A 23,820-nucleotide genomic window follows, 5' to 3' on the forward strand; every position below is an offset into this window, starting at 1 on the left:
GTCCCATGCCCAGTAACCAGGATACGTTAATAGATCTAGGGAAATGTAGTTTTGTAAGAACACGAAGAGCATGTTCCGGAAATTAATTGATCGACAGGGTAAATAGCAAATTAACCATGGACATACTTTTCAACAGCAAATCATCGGGTAGCAGGAAGGCGGGACTAACATTTCTTCGCAACGCTTGGCTACCTGGGAGTGGCGGTTGTTTCAATATGGCGGATGTGTCTGGCGGCGAGAGAACCGCCGGGATTTATTGGATTAAAGACAGTATCCTTGCATACACTTGTCGTATATATTATTTACTTTCAGGGCTGCAGATCTGAGTAAAAAGATCATATTGTTTCGGCAGATGTAGTTTCATTTCATATCGACAGCGAACAAGTTATGAACAGAGTAAGACAGCACTGCCTAGCTCTGTAGTCACTGGCTAGCTAGTCTAGTTGTCAAATGCGAACTGTGTGGTAAGTAGCTAATGATAAAGTGCTGTTTGGATTGCTACAGATAAATAGCCAGCTAGCTATCCATTAGCATAATTAGCTAGCCGTCTGTATGCAGTGGGATTATAAAATTGAACAGGAAGTGGGGACATTTTGCTAACGTTAGAGTCCAGCTAATTTAGCTGCCATTGATGCTGAGTAGTGCTATCTTAGTTACTTAACTGTCTTAAAGTAACGTTAATTTTGCGTATTGATTAGTGCAACTGTCATTGTTTAGTACGCGTAATGTAACGTTGGTAGTTGTTCCATGTATTATGTAGCTATCATTAATCGACTAGCAGTTGGTACGGACACCGGAAAGATCTTCATCTTGTTTAGGTTGATCACACCTGTAGATGGCTGCAAGTTCCAAGTCTGTGACTTTGTCATGACAATTACCTGGCTGGCTAGCTAAGTGGCAGTACAAATCTGTCAGTTAGCATGCTAACGTTAGCTAGTAGGCCACCCATAAAGTTTGTGTTTTATCTTTAGCTTTCGAGTTTGTTAACGTTATTTGTAAGTTAACTTGCACGCTATACCGGTTGTTATTTCCGTCTTGACTTCAATTTCAAAGCGTCTGATGAAGATCAGCCCATGGTGTTCGTCCCAGGTGAGAACAGTAAATGACGCAGCAACAAATTTTGATACATAGCTTGCTACGACCAGTCGCTCAGCTTTTGTGTGTTAAGTGAATGGCGAAATGCATCACAAGCAAGCTTTAAAGGCCAGCGAAAATTTTTCTGGGTTTTGGCCACAAGACGGCACTCTTGCACATACTCTTCTCCTGGCCATTACTGCACCACGATGCTCAAGAATTAGTAAGGAGTCAAGACGTTGACTCCTAATTGCAGACGTAGCGCTTCCCCAGTGCTTTCTTTGCCCCTTTCTGGTTCTCCTGGTGATCCACCCTCTTCTCCCTGTATGTGTGTCTCTGTCTGTCTTAAGGTGTGAGCAGAGACGGAAACCTACGGCCAGGGGCGAAGGTGGGGCTGGGTTGCAGCAACATGAGGAAAGGAAAGATGAGAGCAGGGCATGCTGGCGAGGTTACAGGCATTGTGGGAGCCGGGTTCCCCAGTGAAGGGAGGGTGAAGCAGGGCATCCGGCCTGGCAGTCAGTCGAAGGCCTCCTTTCCACCCTTTAAGGTGAAAGCTGAGCTCCACCCAACTGCTGCTGCTGTGGGAACTGTTATGTCTTCTGCTCCAAGCCCTCACCAGCCCACAGCTTTCGCCATTAACCAACAGGTGGGCCTGTCTGTCTGTCACAGCACCTCCTACAGGACTAACACAGCACTACATGCAAGGAGGGGCAATAAATTGTAGCTGCTCCTCTTCTGTTATAGTTTTCATTTTTACAGCTGTTTATACAGTACAAGTCAAAAGTTTGGACACACCTGATTAAAATAGTGGGAAACATGCATTCAAAGACATTTTGATCTAAAGACTTATGCTTAAATGCTTGAAATTTGTTTCTTAGACAAATATAAATAGTGAAGTTGATGCTTATGCATGCATTTTAAAAACAAAAAACAAAAAAAATTAAAAATATTTTTTGGTTATTTTGAAGAATCTACAATGTAACATAGTTTTAATTTATTTGTAACACATTTAGGTCACTGCTTAATTCCATTTGTGTTATTTCATAATTTTGATGTCTTAAATATTATTCTAACATGTAGAAAATAGTAAAAATAAAGGAAGAAAACTGTGTCCAAACTGGTACTGTATGCCTTGTCTTTTATCAGTTTTGTGGCTATATTGTCATTGATTGAGCATCTTATTCTGTAGCAAGTTTTATTATAGCATTATTTTTGTAATTTTTATTGTTTAATGTCTCAGCTGTAGACCTCAGTTCTGTGTTGATGTGTTTATTCTGATAAATGCAGGGTAGTGAAATTATTCAGAATTTCATTTCTTGTTTGCATTATTGCATTTTCTTCATTTACATAAAGAGATTGAGTTTTGTTGAATCTCATAAATAGGACTCTGGTCGCATTGCGGTTCTTATTATTCTTAATTTACAGTTGGGTTGTTCTGGAATAGCTTTGAGTACATTCCTGCTGTCTGAAGCCCCTGGTCTGAGCAGCAGGATTCCTGTCATTTTATGCAGGCACCGTCTCCGGCCACCCAAAGCAGAAGTAGCGTTTCTCTGAAGGACCTCTGCCCGGAGGACAAGCGGCGCATCGCCAACCTCATCCAAGAGCTGGCCAGGTAGAGGCTTAGTCTTTGTGAAACAAAAGCGATTTGGTGTCTTTGTGATGACTTAGACATGTCTGTTGCTATGGAGAAGTTGTCTGGGTGGTGAGACCGTGTGTGTGTGTGTGTGTGTGTGCGCGCGCGCGCACGCACACTCGCTCTGACCTAATTCATGTCTGACCCCTTACAGAGTGAGCGAGGAGAAGGATGTGACGGAGCAGAGGCTGAAGGACGAGCAGGAGTCCTTTGAGCGCAAGATCCAACAGCTGGAGGAACAGAACCAGCTCATCGTCCAGGAGCGAGGGAGTATCCTTTCCCTGCCCAATGTCACTGTAACAGCTTCAGTTTAAGAGACCTCAGCACACAGAGGGAAATGGCGCATCCTTCCACTTCCCACTAGTGCTCAGTCTAGTTGACAGAGCTTCAGTTTAAGAGACCTCAGAGCGAAAGAGTATCATTCCACTGCCCAGTATAATTACTTATAAGATGCCTAAAAGTAGAGGGAGGGAATACCTTTCCCATGTTCAGTCTCACCTATGTGCCTTCCACACTACTGGGTGATTTTTGCAGGCTTTAAAGTTCCACTCCGTTATAGTCATTGGTGTGTTTGATGCTGCTAACGTTTTTATTAGAGGACTCTGCCCCGGCTATGTGTTCACCCAGGTTGGTGATGCATTTCACGCCACTTGGTTATTTGAAGTGATACTTGGATATCCGTGCAGTACTCTAGGACAAACCCACACACGCCCTGAAGCTGCTTGAGCTACGCAGTTCTGGTGTGTGCGTCACTCCTGGCTGTCGTTTATGAGTTGTTGCGCCTGAGCTTTGTGTGGGTGGTATCATTTGCTTATTTACCTCTCAGGCTAAGTCTGACCTGAGGGATGTTGGTTCAGGTGTCTTGAGCAAGACTCTTTGTGAGGATTGTGCAAATTTGTTGTAGTACTCCTTTCCTTTTTGAGATTACTTTAATGCAAGCACTTGCTTTGAGCTTGGCGTATACAATTGACTTTTTCAACATACGAGCAGTTGCTCAAACATGAACGTGCATTGACCATAGCTTGACCCAAAAACCTATGCAAAAATCCCATGCAAAATCCTGTATCATAAAGTGCTTTTGCAACCTTTAAACTGTAGGGGGCAGTGTTTACCAAGCTATTGGCTCCTCTGCCGATAGCTGTCTCACAGGTCATCTGAAATCTGTGTTCTCACACATTGGTTTATCGGGGAAATCTTAGCTGTACTGTGAACAAAGAATGCTAGAAAATTGCTGTTGCTTCATTGGACGAGGCGCTGAGTGCAGTATACACTGATGATCAGGCATTCCAGTTGTATGCATGTCAATGATTGGATGTTACCATTGTTTTCATTTAATTTTCAATGCCTCCTTGTCGTGTAGGTTTGGTCCGAATTTCGCATCTTCCTGTTGAGTGAAATCTTATGATACACGTTATTACTATCAATACGTTGCAAATGTGAAGATGTCGTCGGCTGTGTCCCCTCCCTGCTGCTTTAAGGCTTGAAACGCATTGTGTTTTCACATTATTGCCTCTCTGCTCCATTCGTAATATAGCCTGGACTGACCTGTATTAACAGTTGTTGCTGTTTTTGAGGAAAACAATATGTTTGTGTCTGTCGCGAGTCAGTACGTATTAAACAAATACCAACGCTGAACTACAGAACTGTTGTAAGTAGTTTGATTACTGAATAGTACAAGTCTTTATTTCCAAATAAATTACGTATTTTTAGGCTTGTGCGCCTCGAATACACTTAGGAATGGACATTGTTGAGCGGCATCTTTTACAAACTGACTTGTTTTTGGTGTACCACATTAAATCAGTTTGTTCCCTTTTGTTAGTTTCTCTCCTTCTCTTACCAAGAACAAAGAACAACGGAGCGGTGTTCTGGATTCACTTCAGCCATTATTATTTCTTTCCACCCGAGAATTATTAGTTACAGCACAACAAAGCTAGCAGCGGCCTTTTGACTGACAGCTAGACTGGCAGCAGAGGACAGTGTGAGACTTGTGTTTGAGTTGCGAAAGAATGCTTCTGGCATCGAGCTTTCTCTTACAAATAAAGTTGCATAGGCCCAATAGCAACTTTGCCGTAAGGTGGCAGCTTATAATGATTGCAGATTGGCAGATTTTCGGTGAAACAGACTGTTCCCTGCTGTACTTGACTGATCACGATTTTATAGTTCTCCTTTATTTTTTCCTCTGTTCTTCATCAGAATGTTCATTTGGGAACTGTGTGTGCAGTTACCAGTTCACCTATTTCAGACTTTATGTGGTAATTGTAAATTGTATCCGGAATCAACAAACAATAAAGGGTTAACAAATATAATAATAGTATCACACCGCTTAGCAGTCGTACTGTGTTGCTTTTTTGACTTTAGTCAGATACGCATTTTTGATCAGAAATGCCAGTATGTCAGCTTTCCCTGGTTTAAAGAGTGAGTCATAACATCCCCTACAATTTTTGACGGTGTGCTTGCGTCACAGAAACACGCGCACGCCGTTGTGACGCAGGCTGCCATCAGAGGGAAGCGGCTCTCCTTGCTTTGCCACCACATTAGAGGATCCTCCTCTCCATTGATCACTGCCAGCTGTGGGTGCTTTTGTCACCTCGGCGGCGGCTCACTGCTCAGTAGGCAGGCAAGCCACTGCTTTGCATACAGCTATAAACAATACAGCAGAAATCAAAGAATAATAAACTCGCTTTCTGTCCCCAGCTCTTTTTTGCAGCAGTTACCTCAGTTGGTGGCCGTGATTAAATTTTCATACACGCCACAAAAGCTGCTTTGAAAGGTGTTTTCAAAACTGATTTTTGTCAATATTCTGTACCAGCCCTATGTATTTAATTAACTTAAAATTATTCAGTTCTTATTTTGACATGTTGGCTGCCATGAGGTTTGTTTGCTACCTGTTTGCTTTGACATCGTGGCGTAGTTGGTTCATAAGCTGTTCAGAGTTGTAACTAGTTGGCAAGTAAGTTTTGTTGTTTGATGTCTGTATCAAATTGTACACCGTACATGGTCTATGGTTACCATTAAACAGAGCTCACTAATGTCATAGTTAGCGCTAAGCAAATGTGGGTAGCTGGATGGCTAGCTAGCCAGATAATTAGGCATGACATGTAAACAAAGTATAACAGGGTTTCCAAGGTCAAGGCATTCTACTGCCCGAAAAAACGCTGACAGTGCATAAAACTTGTTAAAGTGCTTTAACAGCTTTAACAGTGCATAAAAATGTTATTTGTACACAGTCAAAGCATGGCGGGGCATTTTTATGACCTCTTTTTTTGTTGGTGGGGGTATTGAAGTTGAGGTTTTGAGAATGCTAAAGCAGATTTTACTTTTGTGTTTCCATGAAAGGGCTTTGCTGGGAATACCTTGATCTGGTGAAGGTTTGTCCAAAACGTGTTGGGTAGTAGATAGCAGTGGAGTTGTCTAGTGCACTCTTGAGCCATTTGGAGTAAGGAGCAGGTAGCGTTGAAGGCCCTCATTTGCCTCAAGGGGTTGCATTTCCATACAGCCAAATATTATGGTATAACAGTTAGTAATGTATTGGTTTTATGTTTGTATATACCTAATTACAATTCTTTATTCAGTGTTTTCCCAGCTGACAGATTTTTCCTCCACAGCTAGGCCTAGCTTTTGGCATCCGTTGTATACAACATTAAGATGCCCAAGTTAGGCTCCACCACTGCTCAACATTCTTTTTAATTTGTTTGTTTTGTAGGTAGCTTTACCTCCTCTCAGTACTTCAGCATTATTGAATGCCTTCATTTGCTTTCAGCAGGTAAAAAATGGTGCGATATATGCCAAACGGTCAAAATTTTGTCGCCAACTAATGAAAACCTGTATTGAAAATTCTCAAAACTACTAAACAGCCCTTGAAAATTCAACGGTCTTTGCTGGAAGATTTCCACCCTTTTGCAACTCTACAGTCTTTGACAATTCCACTCAGCTCTGAGAATGGGGCTAATATAACTGTCAATTTAGTGCAACGCCATGAAGTATGAAGAGAAATTGCAGTCAGATAATTGCACAATTGGCACCGAAGCCCAGAAATTAGGAATGCACAACTCAATTAAATGCACTTTAGTTCTGAACTTGGCATTTACACTAAACTTCTAAACTCTATTAAAAGGAGATTTGAGCGAAAAAATCTATGAAGGGACCCAGCGGAGATGGAGATGAAAGCTGGGTTGCCTTTAAAGTACAGAAAGTCATAAAGACACCTTTGAGATGAGGATTTAGAACAGTTTTTAAAGGTTAAGGGGAAACCAAAGGCAAACAGATTTAAAAAGACTTGTAAAGTATAATTTCTCCACAATCACTTCCATCTTATCTTCAGAGATTGGGGTTATCGGGGGAATATATCCATCAGTGCTTTATAAAATCATTACTTGATTTCTGTACGTCGAACAATTTAAAGATTGTGCAACAAATTCGATTTTTTCTTCAATCCTTTGTTTGGCATTGCAAGGTGCACATTTAACAGGTGATGCAGTGAAAATTCATCAGTGCAAACGCTCCTATATGGAGTTTGCTTCAAAAACATTGCAGTGCGCAGTTGATAAATCTAGGATGTAGTCATAGATGTCATTACCCTGTTTTTAAGTAATACAGTGCTTCCTCAGTTTGTTGGCAGTTGTGTATATATACTGTAGAGAAGACTTTGGTGTAATATTTTACTCTATAAGAAAATCCCATATTTGATTTCCGGATGGTATTGAAATTCTGTATCTCAGAAGCAGAAATCTTAGGGCAGGGAGACATTTTATGGTGGTCTGGACTGCACATAATTGGTTGTTGCTCTGAAGGGTTGATTTGTTAAAATGTATTCATTTTTCATATCACACTCAGCCCAAAGAGAACCCGTAGAGACTTTGATTTAGGCAGTGTTTGTCTAAAGTTTGGACGTCCCCCTCCATTGATTTTTATTGCGGCCAGCAGTTTGTTCGGGCTAGCCATGCACACTCAGTTAAAATATTCCTATTGTGTGTTGCCTTTCCACCTTGAAATGGAATTCATTATTTTATTTCAGCATCTGCTGACAAGGGAAGTGAATCATGTTGACAATTCTGTCTGGAAATATTGAATGCAAACTCGGATTTTGGTATTTTTGGATGGGGAGGAGAAACTGTCGCTCCCAGTTACTCTCGATGTAAGGCGTATGTAACACTCTGATTGGCCGTCGGCCAAAGCAGAGGCTCTTGGCTCAGGGTTGAAGAGAATTTTATCAGTTGCACTGCAGTTGGTCCAGATTACAAAGCAATGTGATTTTTTTCTCTCTTCCCCCATGCCTAAATTAATGTATTAATTTATGTTTACGCTTGATCTGTCTATTGAATTATTGGAATTCTCTTGTTGGTACAAAGGTGAGTGTGTATGTAGTAAGTTGTACCAATGAGTTTCCATTTGGGCATTGAGTGGGAATTGAGTGTGGTGTCAGGGGATGGTGTTCGCTTCCAAACCAATTGCATTCGTCTCAGTTCTGTTTCGGTTCCAACTCCGTAATTCTCAATTCCATTCATTTTCAATCTGTTCAACATACCCCATTGAAACCAAGATTCTCATCAAAATAATGATGCAATTTGATATGTAAAATAGCTATTATGACCCACTTTGTTTATCTGTGAAGTGTTTCCTTTTGCTTCAACCCGTTAAATCCTTATGCAGAATCTGAAAACATGCATGTTATTCAGTGTTTTGGATAATGTTCGTTGGCCATTCCAAACATCATTTCACATGGATATGATCACTGTAGTTGAGAGGGTTAGCATTTCTCTTTGATTCATTTTTTGAAGTAAGGGCCTTCTATTCTGAGGTGCTCTACATAATGGCTATGTGTATTTAGTAAGTAATGAGGAAAATACTATGCGATACAGTGCAACTAAGCAAAGAATCTGTTTGTGGGGCTGTATTGGAGTGCGTTATTCACAATACCATATTCATTTCCAAATGCACCTAGTGATTCACATGAAATTTTCAGTGTCTCTTGATAGGAGCATCTGCCCAATGCCTAAATGCAAATTCCACTTTAAATCACATTTGACAGGTATTGACCTCCTGACCCCGACCCCTAACCAGAGCTGCAGCTTTTTTTTTTTTCATTCCTCCTTCTCTGCGAAGTTGGCAGGATGAACTTGTCAGCCGGGTGCGTAAATGATTGTGGCCCGGGGGGGTGGGTAGCCGTCTAACTCGGCAGAGAAAGTTTCGGGGCGGCGGCGTGGATTTATGGGCCGAGCGGCTGCGGGGGCATTGTCTGCCGGCTTTCCGGCGCGGCGCTGTCATTAGTGGCCCCGTCAGCCGCAACGGCCGGTTCCGCGGCCCAGATTGATTCCGCCTGCTGGAGCGCCGGTGCCAGCTCCCCGTCCGCTCCTCCGCTGACAGCCTGGCGCCCGGCCCAGCCAGGCCGAGGGGGGGAACTCTGCAGAGCCCCGGCCCGAAAAACTTTATCTCTGCTCGCCCGTGGTTCCTGAGCATAAGGAGAGAGTGCTGCTTTTTTTTTTTCTTTCCCCAGCAGCGGGGCGGTAATTTTTGGTCAGGAACGGCATGACACAGGGAGAGATCCAGTCATAGGCAGACCCAGCCTGGGGGAGTGATCATTGAACTTGTGTTCAAGCTCATCACATGATGACTGGAAAAACTGCCTGTCCAATGAGACGGCTACTCCAGTCTGCTCTGAAAGGCCCAGAGGCCTGTGAACTTAAAAAACTTCTCAAGCTCGTTTTCAATAGCCAATGCTCCCAGAAGGAGCGTCCAAATTGGCTCAATCAAGGCGATGATGAGCTGATTTAGGACCTCAAGTGCCTGGCTAGAGTGACAGTCTGCTGATGTGATGGCCCTGTGGGACTAGGCATTGAATGGGCCCAGTGTAGACAATGCAGTTTTTATGGGGGATCACTGTCAGAGCGTGGCCCCACTTTGCCCCTACCCCTATTTTTAGGATGCTTAGGGTCACGATGTTTTTGAGAAGCAGTTACCTGGGTTGTCCATCTGTGTGTCCGAGCTTCTTTGACCCCGCCCACCAGGCCTGCAGCAGCAGTATCGGGAGTGCCAGGAGCTGCTGGCCCTCTACCAGCAGTACCTGGCCCAGCAGCAAGAGAAGCTCAACCAGTCCATCACCCAGCTCAACCAGTCCCACTCCAGCTACAAGGTACGCCCCGTTCCTCCGCCTGCGTTTGCGCGCCTCCGTCTGTCCGCCCACCTCGTCTTATCGACCTGCCCCTCTCTCTGCGGCTGTGATCATTCGAAGCGACGCGAGCGATTGAAGCCGCGGTATCGACCTCTAAATTAGCGGCGTTGTTGATGGATCGTGTTTGAAAGATGCTGCTGCCCGCGCTCCACAGAGCGGCGTCAGTCCGCCGCCGGAGTGACGGGAAGTGAGATCAGCGCGTCTCGCCCACGGCCGCCGCGGATGCTCTCCAAAGCGTGGCGGGACGTTTGATGTGCGCCGTCATTCAGATTTCAGAGCCGTGTTAAAGCCCGCTCCTGCTCGGAACGGCCCGTCACAGTGACAGATGAGCAGCGTTCCCTGGAGCTCTCGCCGCTTTGGATAGATGGAGGGATGGAGAAAGACGGGGAGAGAAGGAAGGGGGGGGGGGTGAAAATCACAGGCCTGGAGCAAGAGGCTCATCTGCACACCCCAGAGTGTTAATACCACCTCCAGGGGTGTTCTACACACCCCCTCCTTCTTAAATCTGCCACCCGTCAGCAAGGAGACACCTCACCCCCCCCCCCCCCCCCTCCCGGCCTCTAGATGGCCCATCCTAATAACAGATGTGGTCAGGGATGTTGAGTTTCTAAATTAATGGGGGGGGGGGTGTCCACTAATAACAGCGGTATTGGATTATGCGCACCCATCTCTGATTCCCGTGGGGGCCTAGCAACAGAAGCTGTGCTTGGCCAGTACCCAGGGGTTTCACACTTTGTACTGTCAGTCACATGAAGCGGCGGGTGCATGCTGAGAGCTCTGGGCTTCTTCCTTTCCAAGGCGCTGGTGGCGTATCATCAGAGGCTGTTTTTTCTAACGCGGGGGCAAAGTTTCTTTAGAGTCCCCCGTGTTGACGGTAATCCGTGCCTACACGCAGCGAGGTTCTTGCTGTTCCGGAGGTGAGAAATGCCAATAGCGATTAGTCCTTGTCCTTTGGTCTTTTGCCGGCATCCCTGACACGTTTGCTTGATTGCTCTGTCCCTATTCATTGACTCTGGCCTCAGCTGATTGCTGTCTGTTTCCTCTTTTCTCTTTCTCTTGTCTTGTAGACACCCCCCCCCACCCCCCCCCCACCCACACGTGCTTCTCAGAGGAAAAACCAGGCCTTGATTTTTTGCCTGACGTTGGGAGGGTTTCTGATTTGAATAACTTAAAATGCATGAATTTTAATGTCCTGGCTTTTGTTCTGGGTTTATATTATTTATTTTAACCCTGGTAACGGCTATTTGGTTGTAAACCCTGATGAGTTTGAATTTTCATTTGACAGTGGTTACGTATTCAGCTCAGAGGAGGAATCAGGGCGGTCTTTGTGTTGGATTGTTAATCACTGTCATTACTTTATTTGCCCAGCGTCCTCTTCTATCCGGCTTATTTAAGTAGTTTTCATGTTAGACCTTGCCAGTTTCTGTAGCTGAGAAAGTACTGAGCTGGGTGAAGGTAGGTACCTCTCTCAAGGTTACAGTTGCGCTCTCTCATCCTCAATGTGAGCCTGCAGCCTGTGTCCAGACGTCTGTCCGCAACCCTGCGCTCCTGCCCGGAAATATTATGTCTTCAATGAGCGTGTCACCCTCGCTGAAATCCTGCCGTTGAGTAATGTGCGTTTACATGCTCTGTGACCTTTATTGAATTAGTCAGTGTCTCATTTTTGTCCTCTGAAGAAAAGAAAAAAAAAAAGCAAGCCTTTCTTCTGCTCCGAATGCTCTTCTTGCTCCAAGTTCTTGGGCTTGACTCAGTGAGCATAACTCAGCTCTGCATTTTATTCTTTGTCCTATTACTCATTTGTGTTCGAAGACTGTTTTGCCAGATTTGCTCCGCAGAATGACTTTGTCGGGATGAAATGGCAGCAAGTGGTTACCTCTGCCATCGGTGTCCTAATCGTTTTGCTTCCCTCACGTCTTTTTTCCAGGTCAGTGACGGTCCTGTCAGGCAATGGGCAGGGAGAGGAGAAATGGCAGGTATGGATGGCTCTTATCTGGGCCTGCCCACAGTGGGCGGAGCTGGAGCAGGTCTCAGTGGCTCCTACCCAGTCCTGGCCACGGGAGCGGTGATGGGGCTGAACGGCTCCTCCCCGAGGTCGCCCGTAATGGGAGGATCGGGGGCGGGGACGCAGCCTGGGAGTGGCAAGGCAAAGGGGAAGAGCCAAGGCAAGCACTCGCGCAGGGAGAGACCCCAGAGTGCCACGCCCACGCCGAGCTCATCCAACAGCGGGCAGGACAGCGACCTAAACGAGGGAGGATCCCAGAAAAGGGGGTCCCGGGCAGCGAGGAGCGAACCTCGACCGGGGTGCCTTTCCAAGAGAGGGGGCTCGGGCAGAGGGGCACCCGAACGCCGGGGGACCGTGGAGCGATGCTGCACCTGCCGATCCTCCGCTGTGGAGAATGACAGAGAAGACGAGGACAGCCAGGGCGCGGAGGACGCCGTGTCCCGTAGAGCGCTGGCGGAGGAAAGGAAGGGCGGGGGCTCCACCCCCGCTGCACATCCGGCCAGCCCAGCGGACTCGGGCGGAAGGGTGGCCATGGCCACAGCGCCCCCTAATGGCCAGGTGGACTGGGAGGAGAGGAGGCGCTGGCTCCTGCTGCAGAAGATGGAGCTGGAGGTGCAGCGGGAGCGCCTGCAAGCTCAGCTGGCCCAGCAGGAGGAGAGGCTGATCCGGCAGAGCCAGCAGCTGCGGCAGTCCCGCCTCGACTTCAGCAGGTAGGACCCCTGGACCGTGTGGTGGCAGCGGTTAAGGAGCGGGACTCGCTCCTTAACCGCTTGGAGCCGGTTCGATTCCCACTGCTGCTGGAGCCGGTTCGATTCCCACTGCTGCTGTACCCTTGGGCAAGGTACTTAACCCACACCTGCCTCAGTAAATATTGAGCTGTATAAATGGATAACATAGTAAAAAACCTGTAACTGATGTATGCTGCTCTGGATAAGAGCATGTTCTAAATGCCAGTAATGTAATGTAATGTAGAACAAGAGAGCCCTTCTGTTGTACCCTCAGACTTACCCTCAGACCTATTGAAGTGGCCCAGATGCAGGCAAATGATTGCATTTTACCTCTTTCCTAGAAAAGCAGAGTGCTGGTCAGATTAGTCAAAGCGACTCTCTGTTGACAAATCCTTATCGCAGAAACAGGTGGCATTTTCTTTAATAGCTAGTATCAAGCTCAGTATTTTGGAATCAGTGCTTTTCCTCCCGGCATATACTTCACCTGCGGATGAACTGTCTACAGCATTCTGCATTCAGGGCTGTTGAAATGTGGGGAATATTTTTGGTGATCTCTCTGGGTTTCAGTATAGGAGTTTTTGCAGACACATACAAACATGTATTGTACCACCATACACTGTGGAGAGATACATTGTACAACCTCCTTTAAGGGTAAAGATAAGTATATAACATTATTTTTAGTTGTGAACAGCCCGAATGTGAATTTCCAAGCCAATGAATAGTAGTGACTGTGGTTAATGTTGGTTACTGATCGTCACTGCTGATGTGCCGGTTACAGGTTCCAGGAGGCAGCAGCCGAACTGGAAGCTGCAAATGGGGCTTTGTGCAGTGGATTGGGGGAACACAACCAAGGCACATGGTAAGAGCGCACACACATCCACACTGCACTCATAATGGTCAAAAACCAGAACACGGATCACTGTGCAGGAGCCATCACCAAATCTGTATGTGGGCAGCACTTTTTCACGAGTGTGGTGTGCCGAATCTTGCCAAAGGTTGTTGTTTGAGCGTTTGAAGAAGTCTTGGTAAAAAAAAAATGGTATTTTTCATCACTTTTCAAGTCGGATTAAATGACATTGGATGCATCACTTAATTTAGCAAGAGGACTAAGACATATGTCATGGTAGCCACAACATTATCAGTTTTAGAAATTATTGTCCGTGTCATCACCGTCATTGTCATCAGCTGCATCTTCCAGGAATTATCAGAGTTATCACCACAATGGTGATCTTAAAAAGTTGGGGAGGGAGTTCCTCGTGGGGGTGCTATTTAAAGAGACCATAGGCTTGGGTTCCACTGCATGTGGTATGGTCAGAAACGGAGAGTGGCAGACCTGTTTTTTCTGAGACGTTTTTTTTTCCTTCAACTTTTGCCCATGGGCAGTGCGTTTGCGCCCCTGCTGCCACGGGCGTGCGTGTAAGCGTTCGCCTCCTGCCCGGGCCTTCCCTGCTCTCTGCTCCTGTCTGCAGGTGCTCTTTGCCGTCTGGGATCGAGGGCCTGAACGCCCGGTGCGACGGAGGAGTCGTGCGGGCGGTGGGGGTGGGGGGTTGGGGGAGGGGGGGGGGGGTGACAGGGCTGTCATCGCTCGACGTCGCCCGGCGTTTGATTAATGCGCCACCCTGGCATAATTAGGGGGAATTAAAGGTGTTTAAAATGAGTTTTCTCCCTCCAGGAATCCTCTCTGACGAAAAGCCGTTGAATAATTCAGAGAGCTCTCCAGACTGCGGCCTGCCCTGCTCTGAGCCCAGGGTGCGAGAGTCTGGGCCTCTTTGACAGGAATAGCAATCTTCGCTTTTGTTATGAGGAATTACGCGGGGATGAAAGAGAAATGGGGAAACGACACGCTGCTAAGACAAGTTAATCGTTTCTGCCCTGCATCTCCCCCCCTCCACCCCCCCACCCGTCGCAATCCTCGGTGATATCTGTTGTCAACACTCCCTCTCAATTCGGGCACTGTTAGGGGAAAAGGGAGAGGGAGAGCGAGATGTTGGGAGAGGGGATATGAAGTAAGCATCTGCTCTGTAAGGCGGGCACTCAGTAAAGTAGGAACGTGATTATTTGTCCACAGTGGAACAGTTACTCGGGAGACTGTCAGTGTGCCCCCTAATGGAGTGGAGGACCTGGGCAGACATACAGCTCAGCTGGGGGATGGAATGTTGCAACATGAAGAGAAGATGGCTCTCCCTTCACATTCAAGGGGTAAGCTATGTGTGTATATGTGCATAAGCAATTTGTGAGTGTCTGCCTGTCTATATATGTATACGTATGTATGTATTAATGATATGGCATGACATGCAAGACAGTGGTCTCCAACTGCGGTTTAGCATATACTAGTTTGCTGTGAAGGGAATGCCCTCAACGGACACTAATCAAACGAAACATTGCACTTCGTAGTGTACATGCACTTATATTGACATACGTTCAAAACAAAATAACTTCATGTTTGACCATATGTTTGTCTGTTTTCAAGTGGAACGGGTGATAAAAAGGTATCCCCTCATTTAATCTGTCCTAGGCTTGAAAAGTTCTAGGGTATAGTGGTTAAGGTGTTCCTTGTCAGAACTGATGTTTTGATTGTCTTCTCCTCTCAGAGGCCCTGGCTATGTCCAGGAAGGATGCTGCCACCTCCCCTGTTGTTTCCCAAACCCAAGTTAAGCCTATTCCAGCCCCAGTCCTGTCCCAAACCCTTCCCAGGACCCCTCACGCCCGGTGAGTGTCCCTCCGAAGGCCCACCTCTGCCTGTCCAGATATCTCCTCTTTTCCTTCCTGCTCGCTAATTTACGTTACAGATAATATACATTAACATGCAACCCTAAATCAAGTCCTCACATCCTCTTACAGTGGGACACAAGGCCTTTGCAGTGTGGTTTTCCTCCTATTTGAGTAAATTTTTAAATAAGCTTCACTGTTATGTGAGAAGATGGACAACTTTATCCACAGCAATTAACTGTAACATTCACAAATAACATTTCCATGCCTAATAATCTCAAAGCCAAAATTCTTAGGCTGCCAGCGGCTTCTTTGTAGATGATTACATTTTTGAATTAGTTAATTAAGAAACAGATTGAATTGTTGTACTGTCAGGAATGAAGGAATAGATCTGTCCTGGCAGTTCTGCACAGTATGATAAATGTAATAATGTGAAGAATTACGCTTGTGTGTCCTGTGTAAGGTTTAAATTGTTATTGTATTTGGAAAGCTCCCCTGTTTCAGAAATGGACAATATCTGATGCATTTGTATACATTAATGCTCATTTTTCCCCATTGTGTGATTGTGTCTTAGTGGCTACCCTCTTGGAACCCACTGAAAACGTTGTATATAATAACTGCATTATGTAGTTCATCAATTTTGCACATACACGTGGAAATAGTTAATCAAATTGCAATTACACATTTTCGTTTCCTTGATGTTAATAATTCATTAGATTAATGGTTATGTGAAAAAGTGAAAATTAAATCCAGATCAAAGCTGTATTTCATTAATCTATCCAATTAGTCTATTTGTCTTTATAGCCTTGAAAAGCCCCAATATGCCTATTCCTTATGGAAGGGTGAAAGCCGAGGCATCAGATCAGGGTCGCACCAAGTCAAACGGGACTCCGTCTGCTACCGCGTGCCCTCAGTCAAGAAGAAATCATGACTAATTCTCTTTACCCAAAAATCGGCGCTCAACAAGCCTCCCGAAAAAGGCGCGGGCCGATAAATGTAATTAAGCAAACATGATTTATTACGGCGAGCGAAGCGGTTGAAAGACGACATTTCGGATGAGCGGCGCCGCCGGGGCCCCTGTTCCCCGACTGCTCAATACGGGGGCCTGTTTAATTACGTCTGGAAGCGCAGCCTCCGTGATCGAGAATGCTTACGAGATTGGGGGGGGAGTATGTGAGTGTGTGTGTTAGTGTGCGTGGGGGGGTGGGGGGGTGTTTGGAGATGGTAAATGACGTATTAATGAGGAAAGAAGGAAAGGGTAGCGCCCAGCGTAGAGGCGTCATGGCCGTTTGGCTGCCGTTTGGTGAGGTAAATGAAGATTTTGCCGGTAATGCCAGGGCCTGGCGTAAGCCAAGCTGTGTCCCGTTAACTGCTGCAGCAGGTATAATAGAACATTGAGCTTCCTCTGCTCGAGGTGGGGAGTTGCAGCACTTCACCTCCAGTAATAAGGAAGAGGCGAGAGGATGAATCAGCCTGCTCTATGCTGCTCTCAAAGGGAGGGAAGAAAATTCATTACGTTTTCCCTTTAAGTCTAAAGGGAATTAATTGGCTGCCTTTTTTCAAGGTTTTTTTTTTTTCCGTACGTCTCATTGTAAAATACTTGTTTTGTTTTTGTTGTTGGTAACCTGCTAGGAAAATTCTAGTGAAATTGTTTTCATTCCTGCAGTTATTTTCTTGAGGGAGATGGTTCTAAAACACACAGTACGCGCTCGTGAAGCAAGTAATTGTGCATTCCGATCACAAGCACTCAGTTACTTTTGTTGTTTGTTTTATTCACTGAAAACCGGGGACTAAGTGTTCAAAATCTTAATTTTTGCTTCTGAGGACTCCACAGATCCATCACTGTGGACAAAATCCATTTTCTCCCAAAGCTTTCAGGGAAATTGCATGTAAATTACTTGGTTATGGCTATTTACAGTGCATTTAACAGAGTAGGTAATAATTGATTGTTTTGTCTTAACATCTACATAGTGTTGTCTTTGTGTAATGGAGGCCAGATAAAGCATCTTGACTGGGCTGGAATTGTTGCATTTTAGCACAGGGAGGAAAAAGCCAGGAGCACCAGTTAGCCTGCCTATACCCAACTCCATGCTCACTGTTGCTTGCCCCATAGAATACCCCCTGGTTAATGAAGAAGAGCTTTAACATGGAAAAGATCCCCCCCCCCTCTTTGTCTTTGCCTAAAGGCAGGCTTGTATTAGGCCCAAAGCCCCATCCCTGTGCTTGTTTTTTTTTTTTTTTTTTTTTTTTAACCTGCCTTACAGTATGAGGCAGTGCAGTGAGACTCCAGCGACACAATGTTGCTTACGCTAACAAGCGCCTGAGAAGTGCTAGTTTTAATGCATGTGCAGAAAATGCAGCTTTACTGTGGCTGACCATTTGGAAGGCAGCCTTTGCATTATTCATCCTGAATCTGATTTCGTGGGCGGGGGGAATCGATGGACCGTGTCATTTTAAGGGTTTTGTTTGTGCGAGAGGCGAAGGGTGCGAGACCCAGGCGGTCCGGCAGACCGGCAGGCAGAGCCCCTTGTCCAATGCCGCGCCAGCCCCTTAAAATCCGCTGCGGTGGGACCCTCGGAAGCACTGCTGGGATAGGCCTTACCCCGAGAAGGGTGCTTTCTTCTAGAAATATCCAGGCGTGGTTAGGTGAAATTTCAAGGTGTCTCCAGATTATTTTTCATAATCACGGTATCAATGAATTTATGTATGTGTATTTATAATAGTGTATGGTGACCTTCAGTCAGCTTGTTTCCTAGTTGAGCGAAGTTGAGTGTGTGGCAAAAAGAAAGTTGTTTTTATTTCCTATGCTATCTAGGCTGAAAACTGCACGTTTTCTGAAACCACATTCAACAACTGGGGGAGTGAGCAAAGTACTATACATAGCATTGCCAATGCTTATCACCACCTGACCAACAGTGGTGGGGGTATTACATTAATCACTTGCTGTTCTGTCATAAAATGGGGGAGTGTGAAAAGTCACTATTAGGGTGTTTCCTGTGACCCTGAGAGATAAGTGTACATAGCTGATAGACTGGATTATGTATGGATGGAAGAATGGATAATTTTGTACAGAGAGAAAAAATTCACAACTGTGCCCTTATGGCACTTTTTCAGTTTTAACCCTAATGAAGGAGGAGAGCCGGTTGATGGCAGTGATGTTACTTACTGACTTTGCTGGAGGCATGTTCCATTAAAAGATGGAAATACGACAAACTTTAATTCCCGCTTGTGAATTTGCCGTTGTGTTCAGTTTGCATGGGTGGGGTCAGGTATGGCAGTGACAGCAGCCTGCTCAACATTGCCAACGAACCGGACAATTCAGTGACTCGCACTTCTTCAAAAATCAAACTTTAAAAGGAGGATTTTGACATTCGTGTTTTGTTCTGTGTTGTCAGGTTAGTCTAGCCTCAGTATAAGCAATATAACAAACAATTTACTGATCATTTAAAGTGAAAGTTGTCACCTTACAGCAAACTTTGTAATCATATCCCCCACCCCCCCTCCCACCCACACAGGAAAAAAGGAAAATTCTGACATCACCCAACCCTAGCACGGTCTCACCAAAGTCAGCATGAGTTTACATCGGGCCGCCGTTGATACAGGAGTATGATGAATGCCTGTATGCTTAAATCCTGGCGAAGATGTAGATGAATGCAAATTACGACATGAAACTGCTCGACGGGAGACTTTGAGAGTCTTCAGAATTTATTGCGAAAGGAACGAGGCAGGTTCACTTATCCAGGTGCCTTTTTCAATCAGTCGAAATCACGTCAGATATTCTCAATATTCAAAGACGAAGCAGAGGGGCAGCCTGCGTGAGTCTTAAGCCTTTTATATATACATACATATATATATAACATACTGCACAGCCATTTCAATACCAAGTTGGCAAATACAAGGGAATACATGAGTATCAGAGCACTGCAGACAATAAACCCTATCTCAGACAACTGAATAGACACAATTATGAAATCCATGTAACCCAAGGTTGCCCTGAATATTTCAGTCTTTCTATTTATCTTGTGCCTGTCAATGCAAAGCACAACATACTAAGGAGCAGCAGATAGCATGTAGATTTGTTCTGTCAAAGCATTCCGCTTAGGGTGCAGTTGATAGGCGGCGATGGTAACCATGGTCACGGGAGCGTAGGGATGTTAGCTCTGCCTTTTATTTCCTGGGCAGGTGCCCTCTTTGACACACTTCCCATTTACACAGCTGTATGTTTACTGAAGCTATTCACATTAAGCACCTTGCTCACAGCAACCTTCCTGGTAGACTTCCATGTACCTGACTGCTGCCCCGCACTGACGCCCCCTTACTGATGAGTTTCTCAAAGAAACTCTGGGCCTTCCTATAGCGAGGTTTGTGAGCCACATGAGAAAGGGGGGAGCGATGCAAAAACATGGCGAAAACCCACAAAACTCCACCTCCATCCGACATGGCCACCGCAGAATGTTAGAACGTTAGAAGAACACAATCTCGTGGCCACGGTCACGTACCCGGTTCATCAAAAATCAGAAACTGGGTATGGGGAGGGGGTTAAAAAAAGAAAAAAAAATGCAGAAGTTGTAGCCTGTGTAAATTTTTAATCCCTCCCCTAAAGGCGCGCTGGTTTGATGGAGCCTGCCAGTAATTAGAGAATTCTCCTGCTGTCGGCACACGGCGATCCCCCCCACTCCCCGACACCCCCACCCTGCCCCGCTCTCGCCCGGCTCCGTCACCCCGCTGCCTGCTATTGATCAGAGGGAAATTGACATGCTGGGCGCCCGCGTCCGCCATTATCGGATTTTTATATTACCATGCAGGCTGTAAATGAAAGGGTCACTCAGGCGTGACGGCCATCTTTAATGAGAGGGTGGGAGACAGAGAGAGAGAGAGGGATAAAATAACTAGAGAGGGGGGGGAGAAAAAGGAGAGGAAATGGTAAACAGTCTGTCTTTTGTTTAGGTTCATCTCTTAAAAAAAAAAAACCCCAAAACGATTAGCTTGTTTTTTTCATTCCAAGCTAGCTAACTGGGTCAACAAGCTAGCTAGAATGTTTGTAAGGAAACCCCCCCCACCGCCTGCAGAGGGTCAGGGTCTTAAATGCAAGGAAGGCAGTGGGGGAAGGGCCCTGACCTGGGGAACCTTTTGAGATACTCTCCCAGAGCTTTGTCGATGGATTTTTTTTTTTTTTTGTGGCCCCCAGAGCAAACTGCAGTTGCCCACACCAGAGCACTCTGGGAAGTGTCCGTGTTCCGCGTATATCCTTGGCTGCTTCCTTGAAAGAGGGGGTTGAGTGGGGGGTGGTTTTGCTTTGTGTTCCGGTTCGGGTAATCTCGCTGCTGAGAGAATGGTTAAACGGAACAGCCATCTCGGGAGAAGTCCTTCACGCCTGTGTGAAAACGGGGGACCGGGCAGCCGTGCTCCCGGTCCCAGAGTTCACTCGGGTTCCCCTCTCTGTCACTGCCGTGACCCAAAGCGTCAGCGCTCTCTCGGAAACGCCGAAAGATGAACGCAGAGTGGAGAATTAGAGAACCATCCCCCACTAAGTGATATTAATGTCCCATGGCCACTCGCTGTTGAACCTTGAGAAAAGCAATAAAGGCCTTGGGTAAATATTACTCCACCAAGGCCATTTGCATTCTCTCTAGCACTTCCTCCCAGCTTCTGAGCCCCCTCCCCCTGGCCCCCTCCTTTGCCCAAACCGTACCCCCCTTGCCTTGTTATAGATTGTGGCCGCCGGTAGGAGATGCATTATTCATATTGGCGGTGTCGTCTGTTGATGGATGGCTGTTTGAGAGGGCTGTCCGTTAAATAAATCAACAAATAAAAATGCAAATTCTCACATTTCGAGCACGAGCCTGGCCGAAGAACCTCCCTGCCCCCCCCCCCCCCCCCACCATTCATGCCAGCTCCTTCTCAACTAACTGGTATTGACAGGCACAAGGAGACCAAATGAAGTAGACAGATTTACTTACTTTGACTTCAGTTTTTTTTTTCATGTGGTAATACCTTTACACCCCCCCCCCCTTCTGCCAAGTGTGCTTGTAGTGTCAGGCTTCTCTCTTCTCTTGTTCTGCCGCTTTTCCTTTGTCAGCGAATATCCCTGCACTTCAGGAATAAAACGGTGAGTTTTTAAATAAAGAGCGGAGAAATTGTTTTCTCAAAACACTTGCCATTTCAACTGGGGAGGACATGTCATGTTTTTGAGAGGGGCTGCCTGTGTCTAGTGTGGCAAAGAGGTGTTTGGTGCCGTGTGCTCACTCTGTTCTCTGAGGGCGCCTTGGAGAAAAGCGTGAGGTACCAATGTGTGAAGGTAGCGTGGACCAGGCATCCTGGTCGCACGCTACACACACACACAAACACACTCGCACACGAGCGCACCCAAACCGGTGGGCACCCACTCGCGCCTCAGGAACGCACAAATGCAAATTTCCCCGGACCGAAATGAGCAGAGAATTATGTTAGCAACATCAGAGGCGCGCGGCTCACAAATTCATGTTTTAAATCTGAAACGCACTTGTCTGTCTGTGTACATGCTGAATAATTTATCAAGAAGCCAGACTGTGGGTTTGAATCTCTATTAGCTTTATCTCATTCTTTATTTATTTATATACTTACAGATCTTCCAGTAGACTATGCATGAATAAATAAGTCTCACATTTTCTCTGACACCTGTAGTAACCCATGGGAATCCCAGCTAAATCCTCTGGGCCAGGACCCTCCAAGTACTAGTTCCTGTAGGTTCCAATGAATAACTTTCTGCTTATTATTCTGGTTTCATAAAGAACCAGGGGAAGTTGGTTATGCTACATTTTATTATCGTAAACTCACGACATTATCAAACCCTAGCAGTTGAATCATGAGCAGATACACAAACTTTTGTGCGCTGGAGTAGCGTAGCGTAGCGTGTGTCGCATTGGACAATAACCTTCGTGGAGCGCTGGCATCCAAACTCGGCGCTCTTTAAATGCCGAAACGAAGGAAACGCGTGGCCCCGGAGCCGGTTTTCCCCACGCGTTTCCACCCGCAGCCCCGTTTAAAGGCTCATATGAATTTGTGTCTAATTTAAAGCCCGGGGGGTCGAGTGGGCGGAGCTGCAGCCTGAATGAGTTGGGACGATGTCCTTGAAAAACCCAAGCCCACAGTCCGCGGCACAGTCTGTTCCGTCATGCATATGCTCCAGTGTAGTGAAATATTCACATGGTGGAGAAGTCTGTCGGCATACTGATGTTTCCTCACGAGGCCCTGACCCCCTCTCGCCTTTTGTTCCTCTGTGCTCCCTACCATCCTCTCCCCCTCTCTCCCTCCCTCACTCTTAGAAATTCAAATCTACTTCATTGGCATAGCCAAAAGTACAGCTTGTTTCCAGATAGAATTTCCTAATCAGCATAGATATCTCCTTCAAGTCACAAATCCAGTTAACATGCTGCCTCTCCTTTTCCTTCTCCTTTTTCCCTCCAACTCCGACTTCAAATTGGCTTTATTTGCATGGCGCAAATCAGGTTTTCCCCTAAGCCTTTAAAACAATTCAACAGGCCGGCAAGATTCAGTCGGTCGACTGTCAATCCACTCTGCTGTCATCCGTCACGGGAAGCAGGCCGCGTGTTATTGGGATGCTTACCTAGCTGCTGGAAACATGTCGGCGTTTTCAGTTTCCACGGGTGTCACCCAGCATGTTTGCGGTTCTGATTCTCTCCGCCGTTTCCCGTCCGCAGCGTGGACACGTCTCTGATCGAGCTCCTGGACGTCTTGAGCCCCATCTCCGCCTCGGGCCGAAGCAGGCTCCCCGCCAGGCCCCGTCCCGCGCGCCGACCCCACAGCGACCTAAAGCCTCAGAGGAAACCCCTCTCCGCCCTGCCGTCCCCCTGGGGCCCGCAGCGGTCCCCGTCATTCTGCGCCCCGGACGATGACACCGAGGAGAGCCAGATCCTGGAGGACATCTTCTTCATCTGTTGATGTGAAGGCACCCCCCCCCCCCCCCCCCCCTCCCCCTGCCCCTACCCCCGCCCTCAGCAAAGGGGGAGACAACCCACTGTGTGGTAGCCTAGCGTGCGCAGCGCCGGGGACAAATTTCCTTGAACGTTCTCTCAAAAGACACTACTGAGTCCCCGAGGGCTAACTCTGAGTCGACCGACTACAATGTTAACAAGCCTTATTAACATTGACTTCGCTGCGCTTTTGGGAAAGCCAGAGGCTTTTAAGATGAGAAGCCCCAGCACTGTTTGAAAGTCGTCGCGCTTGCGTCTTTGTGTGCTTGTGTGCTTTCCCCCCAGCCTCTGTTTGAGAACCGTCCTTGCACTACAATGCTGAAAAACAACACCCCAAACAGGAATTTGTTTTAATCATTCATCTAATTTAGACTTCAGTTGCACTTGAATCCATTTTAATGCGTTTGGTTGTCTTTTGGTTGATGCTGAAAGCCAGATCACGAAAGCTTTAAAATTCTTTTTTATTGTATTTAAATATGTGTGTGTGCCTAATGTAAATAAACTAACCTTAGTACCATCACACATTCTTGTCA

General features: G+C 46.3%; 1 protein-coding gene across 1 annotated transcript; it reads left to right on the plus strand.

Annotated features, from left to right (window-relative positions):
- The first annotated feature begins 210 nt into the window (after positions 1 to 210).
- On the plus strand, positions 211 to 23,267 carry kiaa1328 (KIAA1328 ortholog). Its single transcript, XM_036529968.1, has 11 exons — positions 211 to 270; positions 1,054 to 1,089; positions 1,425 to 1,720; positions 2,586 to 2,686; positions 2,862 to 2,977; positions 9,712 to 9,836; positions 11,800 to 12,587; positions 13,384 to 13,464; positions 14,674 to 14,804; positions 15,197 to 15,314; positions 23,015 to 23,267. The coding sequence occupies exons 1-11, from the start codon at positions 216 to 218 to the stop codon at positions 23,253 to 23,255; spliced, it is 2,088 nt and encodes a 695-aa protein (XP_036385861.1). The 5' UTR covers positions 211 to 215; the 3' UTR covers positions 23,256 to 23,267.
- The last annotated feature ends 553 nt before the right edge of the window (positions 23,268 to 23,820 follow it).

The sequence above is a fragment of the Megalops cyprinoides genome, chromosome 5 (genome assembly GCF_013368585.1).
Source record: "Megalops cyprinoides isolate fMegCyp1 chromosome 5, fMegCyp1.pri, whole genome shotgun sequence".
NCBI classification, from domain to species: Eukaryota; Metazoa; Chordata; class Actinopteri; order Elopiformes; family Megalopidae; genus Megalops; species Megalops cyprinoides.